At 46.1% G+C, this 16,422-nt stretch overlaps 1 protein-coding gene across 1 annotated transcript in view; it reads right to left on the bottom strand.

The window, feature by feature from the left end:
* LOC100567428 (protein-glutamine gamma-glutamyltransferase E) overlaps positions 1-12,188 on the bottom strand; it is a 29,118-nt gene extending 16,930 nt beyond the window's left edge. The window contains exons 1-3 of the mRNA XM_062979250.1: positions 10,975-12,188; positions 4,993-5,154; positions 1,461-1,700 (exon numbers count right to left, since the gene is read on the bottom strand). Coding sequence (XP_062835320.1) covers positions 1,461-1,700; positions 4,993-5,154; positions 10,975-10,981 — 409 coding nt within the window. The 5' untranslated portion in view covers positions 10,982-12,188. The remainder of the gene's footprint in view (positions 1-1,460; positions 1,701-4,992; positions 5,155-10,974) is intronic.
* Between the last annotated feature and the right edge of the window lie 4,234 nt (positions 12,189-16,422).

The following is a 16,422-nucleotide window of genomic DNA, read 5'->3' as shown; positions in this document are numbered from 1 at the left end:
CATGATTGGATTTAACATCAGGGCAAACCTTTACCTTTATATTCTATGTGTATGTTGATTTGCCAGTTTGATTGTACCTCTTTGGTGTGGGACGGGGTTATAGACATTTGATTGTACTGAGCATGTTCAGACTCAGGACTCCATTTTGTTATTGAGTTTGCTTTACACCTCAGTAGAGGTGGATGCATGTGTGTTTATGGACTTCAATAAGTACAACTATTATATTGTATTATCTGCTTTTAATAGTGTTTTATTCATTGTTTTGCTGTTTTAAATGTATTTTACTTTGCTTTATACTTGACCCTGTGTAAGCCGCCCCGAGTCCCCGCGGGGAGATGGAGGCGGGATAGAAAAAGTTGTTGTTGTTGCTCATCCATGCAATGGGGTCCATAGCCTTTTTCTCCTGTAGTTCTCCTGAATAAAGATTTACTGTATATACACAAGTATAAGCCTAGTTTTTCAGCCCTTTTTTAAGACTGAAAAAGCCCCCCTCGGCTTATACTCAGGTGAAGGTCCTGGTTGGCTTATATTTAGGTCAGTTTATACCTGAGAATATATAGTAAATTTATTATTTTTCTCTATTATTATTGGTATTATTACATTTATTATTTTTCTCTATTATTGTTGCTACTATTACATTTATTTTACTCTATTTTTATTATTATTATTATTATTATTATTAATATATTTATTATTTACTCTGATCTTATTATTATTATTGCATTTATTATTTTGTTCTATTTATTATTACATGTATTATTTTCCTGTATTTTTTATTATTATTGACACAACGATGTTGTATGACACAGCAAACAAGATAGTCATGCTGGATTTTGTTTCATTTTTTATTTATTATTATTATTATTATTATTATTATTATTATTATTATTATTATTATTATTACATGAATTATTTTACTCTATTATAATAACATAAATAATAATTTAATAATAGAGTAATAATATTACTCTATTATTAAAAGGATACATAAGCACATTTACATTGAAGAAGATCAGAATAATGATTTGATCAGAGTTGGACAGTCTTATCTTAAATTTGAGCTTTATGTAAAGATTCAAAAACATTTAACCTACTGATGCCTCAATTAATGTAATTTTATTGGTATTTTATTTCTGAAATTTACCACCCTCGGCTTATACTGGAGTCAATGTTTTCCCAGGTTTTTTTGTGGTAAAATTAGGTGCCTCAGCTTATATTCGGGTTGGCTTATATACGGTATGTAACTTTGGACCTCATCACACTTACGTTTTTTAGCGTCCTAGGATGCTAAAGGGTCAGTCCAGCAACAGATGGGCACAATGCCCATCACATGACATTGCTGGAGATCCTGTTGAAGCCCTACCTCCAACTGGAGTGGAAGCATCATAGGACACGTTCCTCCTAACACGTCCTAACATGGGAAGCCTCTCATGTTGTGTCTCACTTCTAGCAGTCCGTACCTTGGAGCCATGGGTTGAAGAGGAGCACAAAGGTGCCCAGGAGTGAGGAAGGGGCGCTGCTGCCCCCGGTCCGGATGCCCAACCGGTACCGCCCGATGCCTGCATTCACTGGGCTGAAGATGGAGAAGCTCATGGTGCCGGGGGCAGGGGCGGTCTGGACCGCGCCCCAGTTGTTGTTGGGTGGAGACCCAGTGACCCCAAAGGCCACCCGCGTCTTGGTCTGGAGAACAGCCGTTGAACCTGTGGGAAGAGAGAGGGATGGAAGGGGGAGAGGGCCGTGTGAAGACAGCCTTTGTTGCAGGCATGGGCCAACTTGGGCCCTCCAGGTGTTTTGGACTCCAACTCCCACCATTCCTAACAGCCTCAGGCCCCTTCCTTTTCCCCCTCAGCCGCTTAAGCGGCTGAGGGGGAAAAGGAAAGGGCCCGAGGCTGTTAGGAATGGTGGGAGTTGGAGTCCAAAACACCTGGAGGGCCCAAGTTGGCCCATTCCTTTACCTCTTTAGTGTGGGACGAGTTGTAGTCATGTACTGAGCATGTTCAGGCACAGGACTCCATTTTAATGTGGGAGAAGTTGTAATCATGTACTGAGCATGTTCAGACGCAGGACTCCATTTTAGTGTGGAAGGAGTTGTAGTCATGTACTGAGCATGTTCAGGCACAGGACTCCATTTTAGTGTGGGACGAGTTGTAGTCATGTACTGAGCATGTTCAGGCACAGGACTCCATTTTAGTGTGGGACGAGTTGTAGTCATGTACTGAGCATGTTCAGGCACAGGACTCCATTTTAGTGTGGGACGAGTTGTAGTCATGTACTGAGCATGTTCAGGCACAGGACTCCATTTTAATGTGGGAGAAGTTGTAGTCATGTACTGAGCATGTTCAGATGCAGGACTCCATTTTAGTGTGGAAGGAGTTGTAGTCATGTACTGAGCATGTTCAGGCACAGGACTCCATTTTAGTGTGGAAGGAGTTGTAGTCATGTACTGAGCATGTTCAGGCACAGGACTCCATTTTAGTGTGGGACGAGTTGTAGTCATGTACTGAGCATGTTCAGGCACAAGACTCCATATTAGCAGTTTGCATCAGACCTTGGTGGAGTGGCTGAAGGCGGAAAGGAAGGGGCCTGAGGCTGTTAGGAATTCTGGGAGTTGGAGTCCAAAACACCTGGAGGGCCCAAGTTGACCCATGCCTGCTTTATTGGCATACAACAACAAACTCACAACACAGGCATATGCACCGAGAAGTCACAGAAAAAAAACTAAAGCATAACCAAGGATCACATTTGCAACAGTTTCACAAAAGAATGCATCAGTGTTGTTCAAAAGGTATGGAATTGTATCACACCCTTGCCCAGGGGTCCCCAAACTAAGGCCCGGGGGCCAGATGCGGCCCTCCAAGGTCATTTATCTGGCCCCCGCCCTCAGTTTTATAATATAATATTTTTGTATTAGTTTTAATAATATAATATATTGTATATACATATAATATTGATAATAATACTATGTTTTACAATATAAGACTAATAATAATACCATAGAATAATATTAATTATATGTTATATATTACATAACATATAATAGTATAGTGATATAGTTCAATATAGAATTATATAATGCTAATATTGTGCTATGCTAATAATATAATATATTGTATGTACATATACCTGCTTCGGAGTGAGAAGGGTGGGATATAAATGTAGTAAATAAATGCAGTAAATAAATAATTGATTTTAGACTTAGGATCAGCCAAAGTCTGAAATGACTTGAAGGCACACAACAACAACAATTCTAATTAACTTGACTATCTCATTGGCCAGTAGCAGGCCCACACTTTCCATTGAAATCCTGATAGGTTTATGTCGGTTAAAATTGTTTTCATTTTTAAATATTGTATTGTTCTTTCGTTGTTGTTGTTGTTGTTGTTGTTGTTGTTTCACTACAAATAAGACATGTGCAGGCGCAGGCGGGAGGCAAGCTAGCTGCAATTAACTGCAATGAATCACTCTGACCAGGAGGTCATGAGTTCAAGGCCCCTTGGAGCCTATGTTTGTTTGTCTTTGTTCTATGTTAAAAGGCATTGAATATTTGCCTTTATGTGTAATGTGATCCGCCCTGAGTCCCCTTCGGGGTGAGAAGGGCGGAATATAAATGCTGTAAATAAACAAATAAATAAATAAATAATGCATAGGAATTTGTATTTTTTTTCAAATGATAATTCGGCCCCACAACAGTCTGAAGGATTGTGGACCGGCCCTCTGCTTCAAAAGTTTGAGGACCCCTGCCCTTGCCATTGAGATCACTGGGAAAAAAATGTAACTTCTGTATTTCATCCATATCTTATAATATTTAGGGCAAACCAACAAAGAATGCTAATGTGTTTCCACAGAAATCAAGGCCCCTTCGACACTGCCATATAGAATCCAGATTATCTGCTTTGAACTGGATTATATGGCAGTGTAGACGTTTATAATCTGGTTTTAAGCAGATACTGTGGATTATCTGATTTGATAATCTGGATTATATGGTAGTGTAGAAGGGGACTTAAGTCACAAGAAGGAACCCTTTTGAAATGTGTTATATATATATATATATACACACACACACACACATACTGTATATAAATATATAGTTACACTTTATATCTCCCATTGAAAAAAGGTGATTTTTGTTCGTGTCATGAGTGACTTGAGAAACTGTAAGTCGCTTCTGGTGTGAGAGAATTGGCCGTCTGCAAAGACATTGCCCAGGGGACACCAGCAGAGCCATCGCCAAAATTTAATTATTATTTTTTTTTGGGGGGGGGGGGGGAGGTTTGAAACTTTTTTGTAGCAAATCATAAGGAGTAGTTCTAACACATAAGAATGTATTAACACAAAATAATTTCGAAATCAGGCTCCATCGATAAACTTCAGTGGACACTCAAGAGAGATAAACTTCAGTGGACACTCACGGGGATTTGGTTAATCAGTTAAAATTCATGAGTAAACCAGTTTTTTTTTAAAAAAATGAAAATTTGGGGGGGGGGGGTTGAACCCCTAACCCCCCCCCCCCTGGCCCTGGACCTTCCTTGTGGGAGGCTTCTCTCATGTCCCTGCATGGAGCTGGAGCTGACAGAGGGAGCTCATCCGTGCTCTCCCCAGGTTGGATTCTAACCTGGCAACCTTGAGGTCAGCAACCCAACCTTTAAGTCACCAGTTCTGCCGGCACAAGGGGTTTAACCCATTGCACCACTGGAGGCTCTCAAGAGCTGGTGACAGCAACACATTACATCTTGCAGTCTCTGGGTGGGATGAATCAACAGGCTCCTGTCCTTCTCATGTCTGGCTGGAAGGTCCTTTCAATGTGTGGGCCTTCTGGGCTTGGCCTTTGCTTCTGATGCCTTCCCTGAGCCCCAAAGGGGTCCCACCTGGCCATGACAGTCACCCATCTCCACCCTGGAAGCTCTGCAGAGAAGAAGGCCAGAGAAGAAGGTCCCAGGTGGGGAGAAAGAGAGAGAGGACATGGTTTGTGTTGGGAAGCGAGAGGAGTCTTACCGGTTTCCACTGTGAAGGTCAGGCTACTCACTGCTGGGGGGTTTCCCCCGTAGGTCAGGGAGACGCCAAAGGGCTGCCCCCGGCGCACGGCCAACTCACTCCCGCTGTACCGGTCAGTGCGGTGGGCAATGCCATTGTCCTTCAGCTTCCAGTCAATCTTGGCTGAGAGAGAGAAAGAGGGAATCAGAGTTGGAAGAGGGACACCCAGTCCAACCCACTTTATTCACAATCAAAGCACCTCCAGCATTAGGAACATGAGGAAGAACTTCCTCTCTGTGAGAGCTGTTCAGCAGTGGAACTCTCTGCTGCGGGGTGTGGTGGAGGCTCCTTCTTTGGAGGCTTTGAAGCACAGGCTGGATGGCCATCTGTCAGGGGTGCTTTGAGTATGATTTTCCTGCTTCTTGGCAGAATGGGGTGGGACTGGATGGCTCATGAGGTCTCTTCCAACTCTATGATTCTATGATTCTATGAACAGATGACCATCCAGATTTTGCAATAATAATAATAATAATAATAATAATAATAATAATAATAATAATAAGAAGAAGAAGTGCTGGAACACAACACACCAGACATCACAGTTGTGGAAAAGAAAAATTTTTGGATCATGGATGTTGCCATTCCAGGTGACAGTTGCATTGACGAAAAACAACAGGAAAAACTCAGCCGCTATCAGGACCTCAAGATTAAACTTCAAAGACTCTGGCAGAAACCAGTGCAGGTGGTCCCGGTGGTGATTGGCACATTGGGTGATTTTGTGATACGAAATCCAGCATGTCTATCTTGTTTGCTGTGTCATAATATAATAATAATAATAATAATAATAATAATAATAATAATAATAATAATAACAGTAATAAGAGCAACCATGGAGCCATCCAATCCACCTCTCTTCTACCATGCAGGAAGAGCACAATCAAAGCCCTCCTGGCCATGGGCCAGTCATGTCTCTTGTTTGAAGGCCCTCAAAGAAGGAGGTTCTACCAGACTCCCAGGCAAAGGCATAATCCAAATTGAGCAGCAAGTGCCCAGCGTGGAGTATGAGGAGCCCATGATCCATGGGTGATTCATGCTCTCCAGGATTGGGAAGCTGGTTCTGGAAGAGCGAGTGAGTGAGTATGTGTGGAGTGTCCACTTCCTCCTCCTCCTCCATATGAGGAGCCCATGATCCATGGGTGATTCATGCTCTCCAGGATTGGGAAGCTGGTTCTGGAAGAGCGAGTGAGTGAGTATGTGTGGAGTGTCCACTTCCTCCTCCTCCTCCATATGAGGAGCCCATGATCCATGGGTGATTCATGCTCTCCAGGATTGGGAAGCTGGTTCTGGAAGAGTGAGTGAGTGAGTATGTGTGGAGTGTCCACTTCCTCCTCCTCCTCCATATGAGGAGCCCATGATCCATGGGTGATTCATGCTCTCCAGGATTGGGAAGCTGGTTCTGGAAGAGTGTGTGAGTGAGTATGTGCAGAGTGTCCCACTTCCTCCTCCTCCTCCATATGAGGAGCCCATGATCCATGAGTGATCCATGCTGTCCAGGATTGGGAAGCTGGTTCTGGAAGAGTGAGTGAGTGAGTATGTGTGGAGTGTCCACTTCCTCCTCCTCCTCCATATGAGGAGCCCATGATCCATGAGTGATTCATGCTCTCCAGGATTGGGAAGCTGGTTCTGGAAGAGTGAGTGAGTGAGTATGTGTGGAGTGTCCACTTCCACCTCCTCCTCCATATGAGGAGTCCATGATCCATGGGTGATTTATGGCCTCCAGGATTGGGAAGCTGGTTCTGGAAGAGTGAGTGAGTGAGTATGTGTGGAGTGTCCACTTCCTCCTCCTCCTCCATATGAGGAGCCCATGATCCATGGGTGATTCATGCTCTCCAGGATTGGGAAGCTGGTTCTGGAAGAGTGAGTGAGTGAGTATGTGTGGAGTGTCCACTTCCACCTCCTCCTCCATATGAGGAGTCCATGATCCATGGGTGATTTATGGCCTCCAGGGATGCTTCCTGGGATTGGGAAGCTGGTTCTGGAAGAGTATGTGCAGAGTGTCCACTTCCTCCTTCTCCATTGGGACATTCACAAGGTGTGGAGAAGGAGGGCTGTTCCTGCCTCAAGGGGTCTCCTGGGGGTCCCATTTCCCACATTACACAAAAGAGGGCAAAGGGGTCTCCAAAGCAAGTGGCCAGCTGTGTCCTCCTAGTGTGAGCTGCCACCACCATACACATATACTCACAGCTGCCATTAGAGTAGCTATGGGCAAACTTAGGTTCTCCAGATGTTTTGGACTTCAACTCCCACCATTCCTAACAGTCTCAGGCCCCTTCCTTTCCCCCCTCCACTGCTTAAGCGGCGGAGGGGGGAAAGGAAGGGGCCTGAGGCTGTTAGGAATGGTGGGAGTTGAAGTCCAAAACATCTGGAGAACCTAAGCTGGCCCATACTGTGATGGGGAGTGGCCCTTCCCGTCCTCCTCCTCCTCCTCCCCTTCTTTCTAGGAAAGAGGTGGCCACCAAAGAGGAACCTGAACCTGGTGGTGGGACTCTGTGGTTTTCTGTCTCACTTCCTCCAAGGGCAGGGAGAGAGAGAGAAAGGGAAGGACGGAGGCCACCTCAGCAGCCTCTAAGAGGAGAAGGGCAAGGTGAAGGACCACTGAGAGGACAACATGGGGAGAAGAAGGAGAAGGACACTGAGTGGATCTCCCACCTGCTGCTCTTGCCTGCCTTGTGCCTCTGCCCCCAACCCTTCCCCACTGCAGATTTGGGGGTCCTGGCTCCTCCTTGTGCCCCCTCCTTTGGGGGATCGGCCCAAAATGTTCATGGAAGGAGATGGAGAACCAGTGGCCCAAGGAACCAACCAGCTTCTGCTTTTATTTTTTTCATGTCAGGAGCAACTTGAGAAACTGCAAGTTGCTACTGGTGTGGGAGAATTGGTTGTCTGCATGGACTTTGCCCAAGGGATGTTGACCAGAGGCTTTACCATCCTGTGGGAGGCTTTCTCTCATGTCCCTGCATGGGAAGCTGGAGCTGACAGACGGGAGCTCACCCCACTCCCTGGATATGAATCCCTTTACCCCTGCTAAGGGATGATAGATGGTTGACTGATATTATCAATATCAACTGTTTTATTCTTGTTTTACATTGTATTACTGTTTTTATAAGGGCCCCTGGTGGCACGGTGTGTTAAAGCGCTGAGCTGCTGAACTTGCTGACCAAAAGGCCAAGCGGTTCAAATCCCGGGAGTGGAATGAGCACCCGCTGTTAGCCCCAGCTCCTGCAAACCTAGCAGTTTGAAAACATGCAAATGTGAGTAGATCAATAGGTACTGCTCTGGTGGGAAGGTAATGGCGCTCCATGCATCATGCCAATGGCCACATGACCTTGGAGGTGTCTACAGACAACGCCGGCTCTTTGGCTTAGAAACTGAGATGAGCACCAACCCCCAGAGTGTGAGTAGATCAATAGGTACTGCTCCGGCGGGAAGGTAACGGCGCTCCATACAGTCATGCCGGCCACATGACCTTGGAGGTGTCTACGGACAACGCCGGCTCTTCGGCTTAGAAATGGAGATGAGCACCAACCCCCAGAGTGTGAGTAGATCAATAGGTACTGCTCTGACGGGAAAGTAACGGCGCTCCATGCAGTCATGCCAGTGGCCACATGACCTTGGAGGTGTCTACGGACAATGCCGGCTCTTCGGCTTAGAAATGGAGATGAGCACCAACCCAAAGAGTCGGTCACAACTGGACCTAATGGCAGGGGAAACCCTTACCTTTACTGTTTTTATCTTTTATACTGTGAATTGTATTTATATTATTGTTTATTTCGTCAATGTTGTTCGGGCCTTTGCCCCATGTAAGCCGTCCCGAGTCCGCACGGGGAGACGGTGGCGGGGTATAAATAAAGTTTTATTATTATTATTATTTTATTATTATATTGTTATCTTGAAACCAAGGAAGCAACCCACTCCGCCCTTGCTGAGCGGTCAGACCGGTCTGTCTAATGACAACTGACCCCACACTGGACCCCTCCCCCTTTAAGAAGGGCTGCTGACCCATTGGGCTGGAACTGGCCTTAGTTTGGCCTGGGAGCATAGTGGGGGTCACTGTGTCAAGGAGGGCAATTCTACAGGGCCAGTTGGGCGGCATCCAAGTCCATTGGGCTGATGTGCCCCCAACTCTACCATTGGTGGCTTGTTTGTGGGCTTTTACTGGGAGCCTGGTGGCCGCTTTCTCCTCGGCTGACCCCGGACCCTGCCGGGCATCTCCCACCCTCTCGCCTGACCACAGCCACAGGGGACAATCACTGCAATGCTTTGAAGCTGCCTCTTTGCAAGGGAAGCTATGACCTTATTGCACGATTTGGGATTTTGCCCTTAAGCTGTCTGCAAAGGGCAACTCCTGAAGACTGCCAGAAAGCCAGACGTGCAGCCAAATGGAGCCGGGAAGCATCGTCCAGAGCCAGAAGCCCAGCACAAGGATCTTTCCAGTCCACTTTCCAGTCCTTCCTTGGCCCCTGTTTAAGGAGCTGGGACTGCCTTTCAAAGCACTGGACAGCTCTGGGACTCTAAGCGGCTTGAGGAAAGTACCACGGGGTCCGGTTTGGCCATTGCGTTGTTGTGTCTCATTGACTCACATTCCCCAATTTGTTACCTCTGGAATGGGGGCTCCTTCCCTCCACCTGGTCTGCAGGCTGTCTGGTATTTAAATGTATTTTAAATATATTTTTATTCTATTTTAACTGTTACAAATATGTGTTCAATTGTTTTGTTTTTTTTAATTTGTTTATTCGTATCTATATGTACAGTAGAGTCTCACTTATCCAACATAAATGGGCCGGCAGAATGTTGGATAAGCGAATATGTTGGATAATAAGGAGAGATTAAGGAGAAGCCTATTAAACATCAAAATAGGTTATGGTTTTACAAATTATGCACCAAAACTTCATGTTATACAACAAATTTGACAGAAAAAGTAGTTCAATACCCAGTAATGTTATGTTGTAATTACTGTATTTACGAATTTAGCACCAAAATATCACGATATATTGCAAACATTGACTACAATAATGGCTTGGATAATCCAGAAGCTTGGATAAGCGAGACTTGGATAAGTGAGACTCTACTGTATATGTATTTGTCTTGTTTTCAAATTCTGTTGTTAGCCACCTTGAGTTCCCTTGCTAAGTAAGGAAATCAATGCATCCAGGAAGGTCATGGAGCCACCTGGCTTTTGCCTAGTTCCCACCATCCCTTCTTCCACTACAGTAGAGTCTCGCTTATCCAACATTCTTGATTATCCAACACATTCTGCCTCCCGCTCAGATCCACAGCTGTTTCTCTTGGCAGCAAGGACTGAACTTTTTACGGATTTAACTTCCAACAATGTTGTTATTGCAAGTTCCTTTTATGCAATTCTATCTTGATTTGTAGTCAATTTGTTGTCGAAGGCTTTCATGGCCGGGATCACAGGGTTGTTGTATGTTTTCCGGGCTGTATGGCCATGTTCCAGAAGTATTCTCTCCTGATGTTTCACCCACATCTATGGCAGGCATCCTCTGAGGAACATGGAACATGGCCATACAGCCTGGAAAACATACAACAACCCTGTAGTCAATTTGTTAATAGCCAATGCTTTTATAGTCAAATGTTTTCAATGCATTGCAATGTTTTGGTGCTACATTTGTAAATACAGTAATTACTACATAACTTTGCCATGTATTGAACTGCTTTTTCTGTCAATTTGTTGTAAAACATGATGCTTTGGTGCTTAATTTGTAAAATCATAATGTAATTTGGTTTAATAGGCTTTTCCTTAAGCCCTCCATTTTCACTTATCCAACATTCTGCCAGTCCGTTTATGTTGGATAAGTGAGACTCTACTGTATTTTGTCCCAGGGTCTTGCAATGCCCTGCTTGGTGGGCTTTGTCCACCAAAGGCATCGTCATCAAAATAACTAAAATCACCAAAGCAGGTGAAGCCAAGGCGGGCAGGGCACTCACCGGTCATGATGCCAACGTCCTCCCAGACTCCACAGAGAGTGAGTGACCGCTGCTGCGATGGGCGAAGCTTCTCCCAGGGGTGCGAGGAGCCTCATTTATGGGCCCCCAAAGGGGCGGAGGGCCCGGCCCCTCCTTCCAAAGCCCGGCCCACAGAGACAGTCCCATGTGGACGCTGGTGCTGGTGCTGGTGCTGGTGGCGTGCCCTGCCCTGATCCGGCTGGCCCTGCCCTCGGCTGCAGGGAGGAGGCCGGAGCCTGGGCTGGTCGGAAACACTCCCTGGGAGGCTCCTTCTGCAGATGGGAGGTGAGATGAGTGGGGTGCCAAGGAGGAAGTCGGGCAGGCCAGAGCCAGGAAGGGAGCCTGGCACCGGCCCATCAGGCACCGCAGGAAACGCTCCTCTGCTGCTCAGGGATCCTCCGGCAAAGGCGCTCCAAGCAGCACAAAACAGCTATGGGTCTTGGTGTATTTGGGCAGGACTACTAAAAGTACACAGAAATCTATGAATACACGTAGAGATAAAGTTGTCCTATTAATAGCTAATACCCTGTTTCCCCAAAAATAAGACATCCCCGGAAAATAAGACCTAGTAGAGGTTTTGCTGAATTGCTAAATATAAGGCCTCCCCTGAAAGTAAGACCTAGCAAAGTTTTTGTTTGGAAGCATGCCCGCCGAACAGAACACCAGAGCATGCAGGATTGGTAAATACAGTAGAGTCTCACTTATCCAACATAAACGGGCCGGCAGAATGTTGGATAAGCGAATATGTTGGATAATAAGGAGAGATTAAGGAAAAGCCTATTAAACATCAAATTAGGTTATGATTTTACAAATTAAGCACCAAAACATCATGTTTAACAACAAATTTGACAGAAAAAGTAGTTCACTACACAGTAATGCTATGTAGTAATTACTGTATTTACAAATTTAGCACCAAAATATCACGAGGTATTGAAAACATTGACTACAAAAATGCGTTGGATAATCCAGAACGTTGGATAAGCGAGTGTTGGATAAGTGAGACTCTACTGTATATGTACCATTGATTGTTGTACATGGAAATAATAGTAATAACAAGAAATTCTTGATAGGATTCATGGTTTGTCTGGTTATGCTGATTTGTGACGACAACTACTGTACAGTATATAATGTTCATTTTTTGTTCAACAATAAATGTGAATTCTTCTTCATGGAAAAATAAGACATCCCCTGAAAATAAGACCTAGTGCCTCTTTGGGAGCAAAAATTAATATAAGACACTGTCTTATTTTCGGGGAAACACGGTATACATCATACCGTAGAACAATGGTAACAAATCAAATATGATCATTCCAGACGCATGAGAAATGGACAAATGCAGACTACCCTGTTTCCCCGAAAATAAGACATCTCCAGAAAATAAGACCTAGTAGAGGTTTTGCTGAATTGCTAAATATAAGGCCTCCCCCGAAAGTAAGACCTAGCAAACTTTTTGTTTGGAAGCATGCCCGCCGAACACAACACCAGAGGGTTGTTGTATGTCTTTCGGGCTGTATGGCCATGTCCCAGAAGTATTCTCTCCTGACATTTTGCCCACATCTATGGCAGGCATCCTCGGAGAACACCAGAGCATGCAGGATCGGTAAATGTATGTACCATAAAGTGTTGTACATGGAAATATTGGTAGTAACAAGAAATTCTTGATAGGACTCACAGTTTGTCTGGTTATGCTGGTTTATGATGACAACTACTGTACATACCTCACAACCTCTGAGGATGCCTTGTTGTGATGTTGTAAATAGTCCGCAAGTACCCAACTGTGTCCTGTCCCCAACACTCTCGCATGCAAAGGCATCGCTGTCCCAACACAGGCAGACCCTCAGGCGGAAAAGCGGAAAGACCCCTTTGCCCTGGAAGCCTCTCCTCTGGACACAAACACCAGGAGTGGCCTTGCCCCCCTCCAGTGGGTGGTGGTCTTGCTGCCCTCAAGCAGGAGCAGCCTCAATTCTTCCTTCCTCAACACCCACACTTGCGTCATCTCTAATTGCAACCCCTGCATGGGGAGCTGGAGCTGACAGATGGGAGCTCACCCTGCTCCCCGGATTCAAACCATAGGTAAAAGTAAAGGTTTCCCCTGACGTTAAGTCCAGTCATGTCTGACTCTGGGGGTTGGTGCTCATCTCCATTTCTAAGCCGAAGAGCCGGCGTTGTCCGTAGACACCTCCAAGGTCATGTGGCCACTGGCATGACTGCATGGAGCGCCTATGGATCTACTCACATTTGCAAGTTTTTGAATTGCTAGGTTGGCAGGAGCTGGAGCTAACAGCAGGCACTCACTCCACTCCCGGGATTTGAACCTGGGACCTTTTGGTCTGCAAGTTCAGCAGCTTTAGTGCTTTAACACACTTCGCCACAGAATCATAGAATCATAGAGTTGGGAGAGACCTCATGGGGCATCCAGTCCAACCCATGCAAGAAGCAGGAAAATCGCATTCAAAGCACCCCTGACAGATGGCCATCCAGTCTCTGCTTAAAAGCCTCCAAAGAAGGAGCCTCCACCACAGTCCAGGGCAGAGAGTTCCACTGCTGAACAGCCCTTCTCACGGTGAGGAAGTTCTTCCTGATGTTCAGGTGGAATCTCCTTTCTTTCCTGTAGTTTGAAGCCCTTGTTCCCTTGCGTCCTAGTCTGCAGGGCAGCAGAAAACAAGCTCCCTCCCTCCTCCCTATGGCTTCCCTTCACGTATTTGTACATGGCTCTCATGTCTCCTCTCAGCCTTCTCTTCTGCAGGCTAAACATGCCCAGCTCTTTAAGCCGCTCCTCATAGGGCTTGTTCTCCAGACCCTTAATCATTTTAGTCGCCCTCCTCTGGACGCTTTCCAGCTTGTCAACATCTCCCTTCAACTGTGGTGCCCAAAATTGGACACAGTGTGATTCCAGGTGTGGTCTGACCAAGGCAGAATAGAATAAGGGGGAGCATTACCCCTGGATCTAGATGCTATTCCCCTATTGATGCAGGACAGAATCCCGTTGGCTTTTTTAGCTGCCGCATCACATTGTTGTCTCATGTTTAACTTGTTGTCCACGAGGACTCCAAGGTCTTAACTGCAACCCCTGCATGGGGAGCTAGAGCTGACAGATGGGAGCTTACCCTGCTCCCCGGATTCGAACCATTCATCTTTCGATCAGGAGGGTTTAACCCATTGTGCCACCGGGGGCTTACAAACATCAAACATCCAGGCGTTCCCTGGGCAACATCCTTGCAGACAGCCCATTCTTTCACACCAGAAGAGACTTGCAGTTTCTCAAGTCACTCCTGATAACATACAAACACACAAAATCCTATAATTCCTCACCAGCGCTGGAAAATGCCCATGAAGCCTATGCATGAGTGCCCTTTGCACAACCCATTTGTGGACCAGGCTCCCCTGTCCAGCTGATGGCCTCAGTCCCTTCATGACCCCCCCCCCCTGAGGCCTAACAAGTGTCCACTTCTCCCAGAGCTCTGCCTGAGTGGCCTCACTGACCCCTGGGTTCATGCCAGTACCATTGGCATGCCTTTTGTGCCGTTGCCCTGCAACAGCCTCCCTTGGGGTTGTTGTATGTTTTCCGGGCTGTCTGGCCATGTTCTAGAAGTATTCTCTCCTGACGTTTCGCCCACATCTATGGCAGGCATCCTCAGAGGTTGCGAGGTATGGAGAAACTGGCAAGGGAGGAAAAAGCCTCCCTTGCCTTGAGCAGCCAGAGCCTGGTCCTCGGTCCGCTTTTGAGGGCCTCCTGGGATGCACCGTGCCGGACATCCTTGCAAGCAATGGCACACCCAGGTCCCCATCCATGGGTGGTCAGTTCCTCCCCAGGGGCTTTGGTGGTAGCTTAATTGAGTGCCTGGAGTGAGGAGGGGGCTGCATGCTGCTCAGCCAAAGGAAGTGGAGCAGTGGCCTCCTGCCCAGGGAGTGTGGGGTATCTCTGAAGCTGGACACTGAGCAGCACCTCAAAGCCTCACCCCCTTTGCCCCCAGACCCAGGTCCCACCCCCCCGGGTACTTGAGAGTTGGTGGTGGGTGTGTGTGACTATGTGAGGAAGGGGTTTCCATAAATGATAAGGTAAAGGTTTCCCCTGATGATTAGTCCAGTCCCATCCGACTCTGGGGGTTGGTGCTCATCTCCATTTCTAAGCCGAAGAGCTGGCGTTCTCCATAGACACCTCCAAGGTCATGTGGCCATTGGCATGACTGCATGGAGTGCTGTTACCTTCCTGCAGAAGCAGTACCTATTGATCTACTCACATTGGCATGTTTTTGAACTGCTAGGTTGGCAGAAGCTGGGGCTAACAGCTGGAGCTCATTCTGCTCCCCGGATTCGATCCTGCGACCTTTTGGTCTGCAAGTTCAGCAGCTCAGTGCTTTTAACATACTGCGCCACCAGGGCTTGCCTAGCTGTTAGGAATTGTGGGAGTTGTATTTATTTATTTATTTATTTATTTATTTACATCATTTATATTCCGCCCTTCTTTCTCACCCCGAAGGGGACTCAGGGCGGATCACATTGCACACATAAAGGCAAACATTCAATGCCTTAATATAGGCATATAGGCAAACCTGTCCCCGCTGGTTTGTTTTTAATTCTCTGATTTTATTGCTTGGATTTTAATGTATTTATTATTTATTTTGTGAATCGTTGGAATGTTTTTGGTCAAATGTCCTGTGTTGTTGTTTTCGGGCTTGTCCCTGTTGTGAGCTGCCCCGAGTCCCTTCGGGGAGATGGGGCGGGATATAAAAATAAAGTTTATTATTTTATTATTATTATTATTATTATTATTATTATTATTATTATTATTATTTTAACATAGAACAAAGACAAGACAAACATAGGCTCCGAGTGGGCCTCGAACTTATGACCTCCTGGTCAGAGTGATTCATTGCAGTGATTCATTGCAGCTGCTCTCCAGCCTGCGCCACAGCCCGAGCCCAAAACACCTGTAGTCCAAAACACCTGGAAGGAGGGCCCATTTGCTCAGGCCTGCCATAGTGGCTCGGTCTCAGCCCAAAAGCAAGGAAACAAACAAAGCCTGACTCTAGAAACAGCCTCCTGGAAAATAGCCCAAGGCTAATCAGTAAATAGCTATCCAGTGTCCAGTTCTGGACATCAGAGCTCAAGAAGGACGTGTCCCGAGAAGGGTGAGCCAAAGGATCAAATGTATGGAAACTATGAATCCTTATGAGACATGGCAGAGAGAGCTGGGGATTGTTGTATGTTTGCCGGGCTGTATGGCCATGTTCTAGAAGTATTCTCTCCTGACGTTTTGCCCACATCTATGGCAGGCATCCTCAGAGGTTGTGAGGTATGGAAAAACTAAGCAAGGAAACAAGCAATATACTTCGCGCCCGAGGCCTTGCTTAGTTTCTCCATGCCTCACAACCTCTGAGGATGCCTGCCATAGATGTGGGTGAAACGTCAGGAGAGAATACTTCTAGA

This window comes from Anolis carolinensis, chromosome 4, assembly GCF_035594765.1.
Source record: "Anolis carolinensis isolate JA03-04 chromosome 4, rAnoCar3.1.pri, whole genome shotgun sequence".
NCBI classification, from domain to species: Eukaryota; Metazoa; Chordata; class Lepidosauria; order Squamata; family Dactyloidae; genus Anolis; species Anolis carolinensis.
The sequence above is the reverse complement of the archived record's forward strand: the minus strand, read 5'-3'. Positions and strand labels throughout refer to the sequence as shown.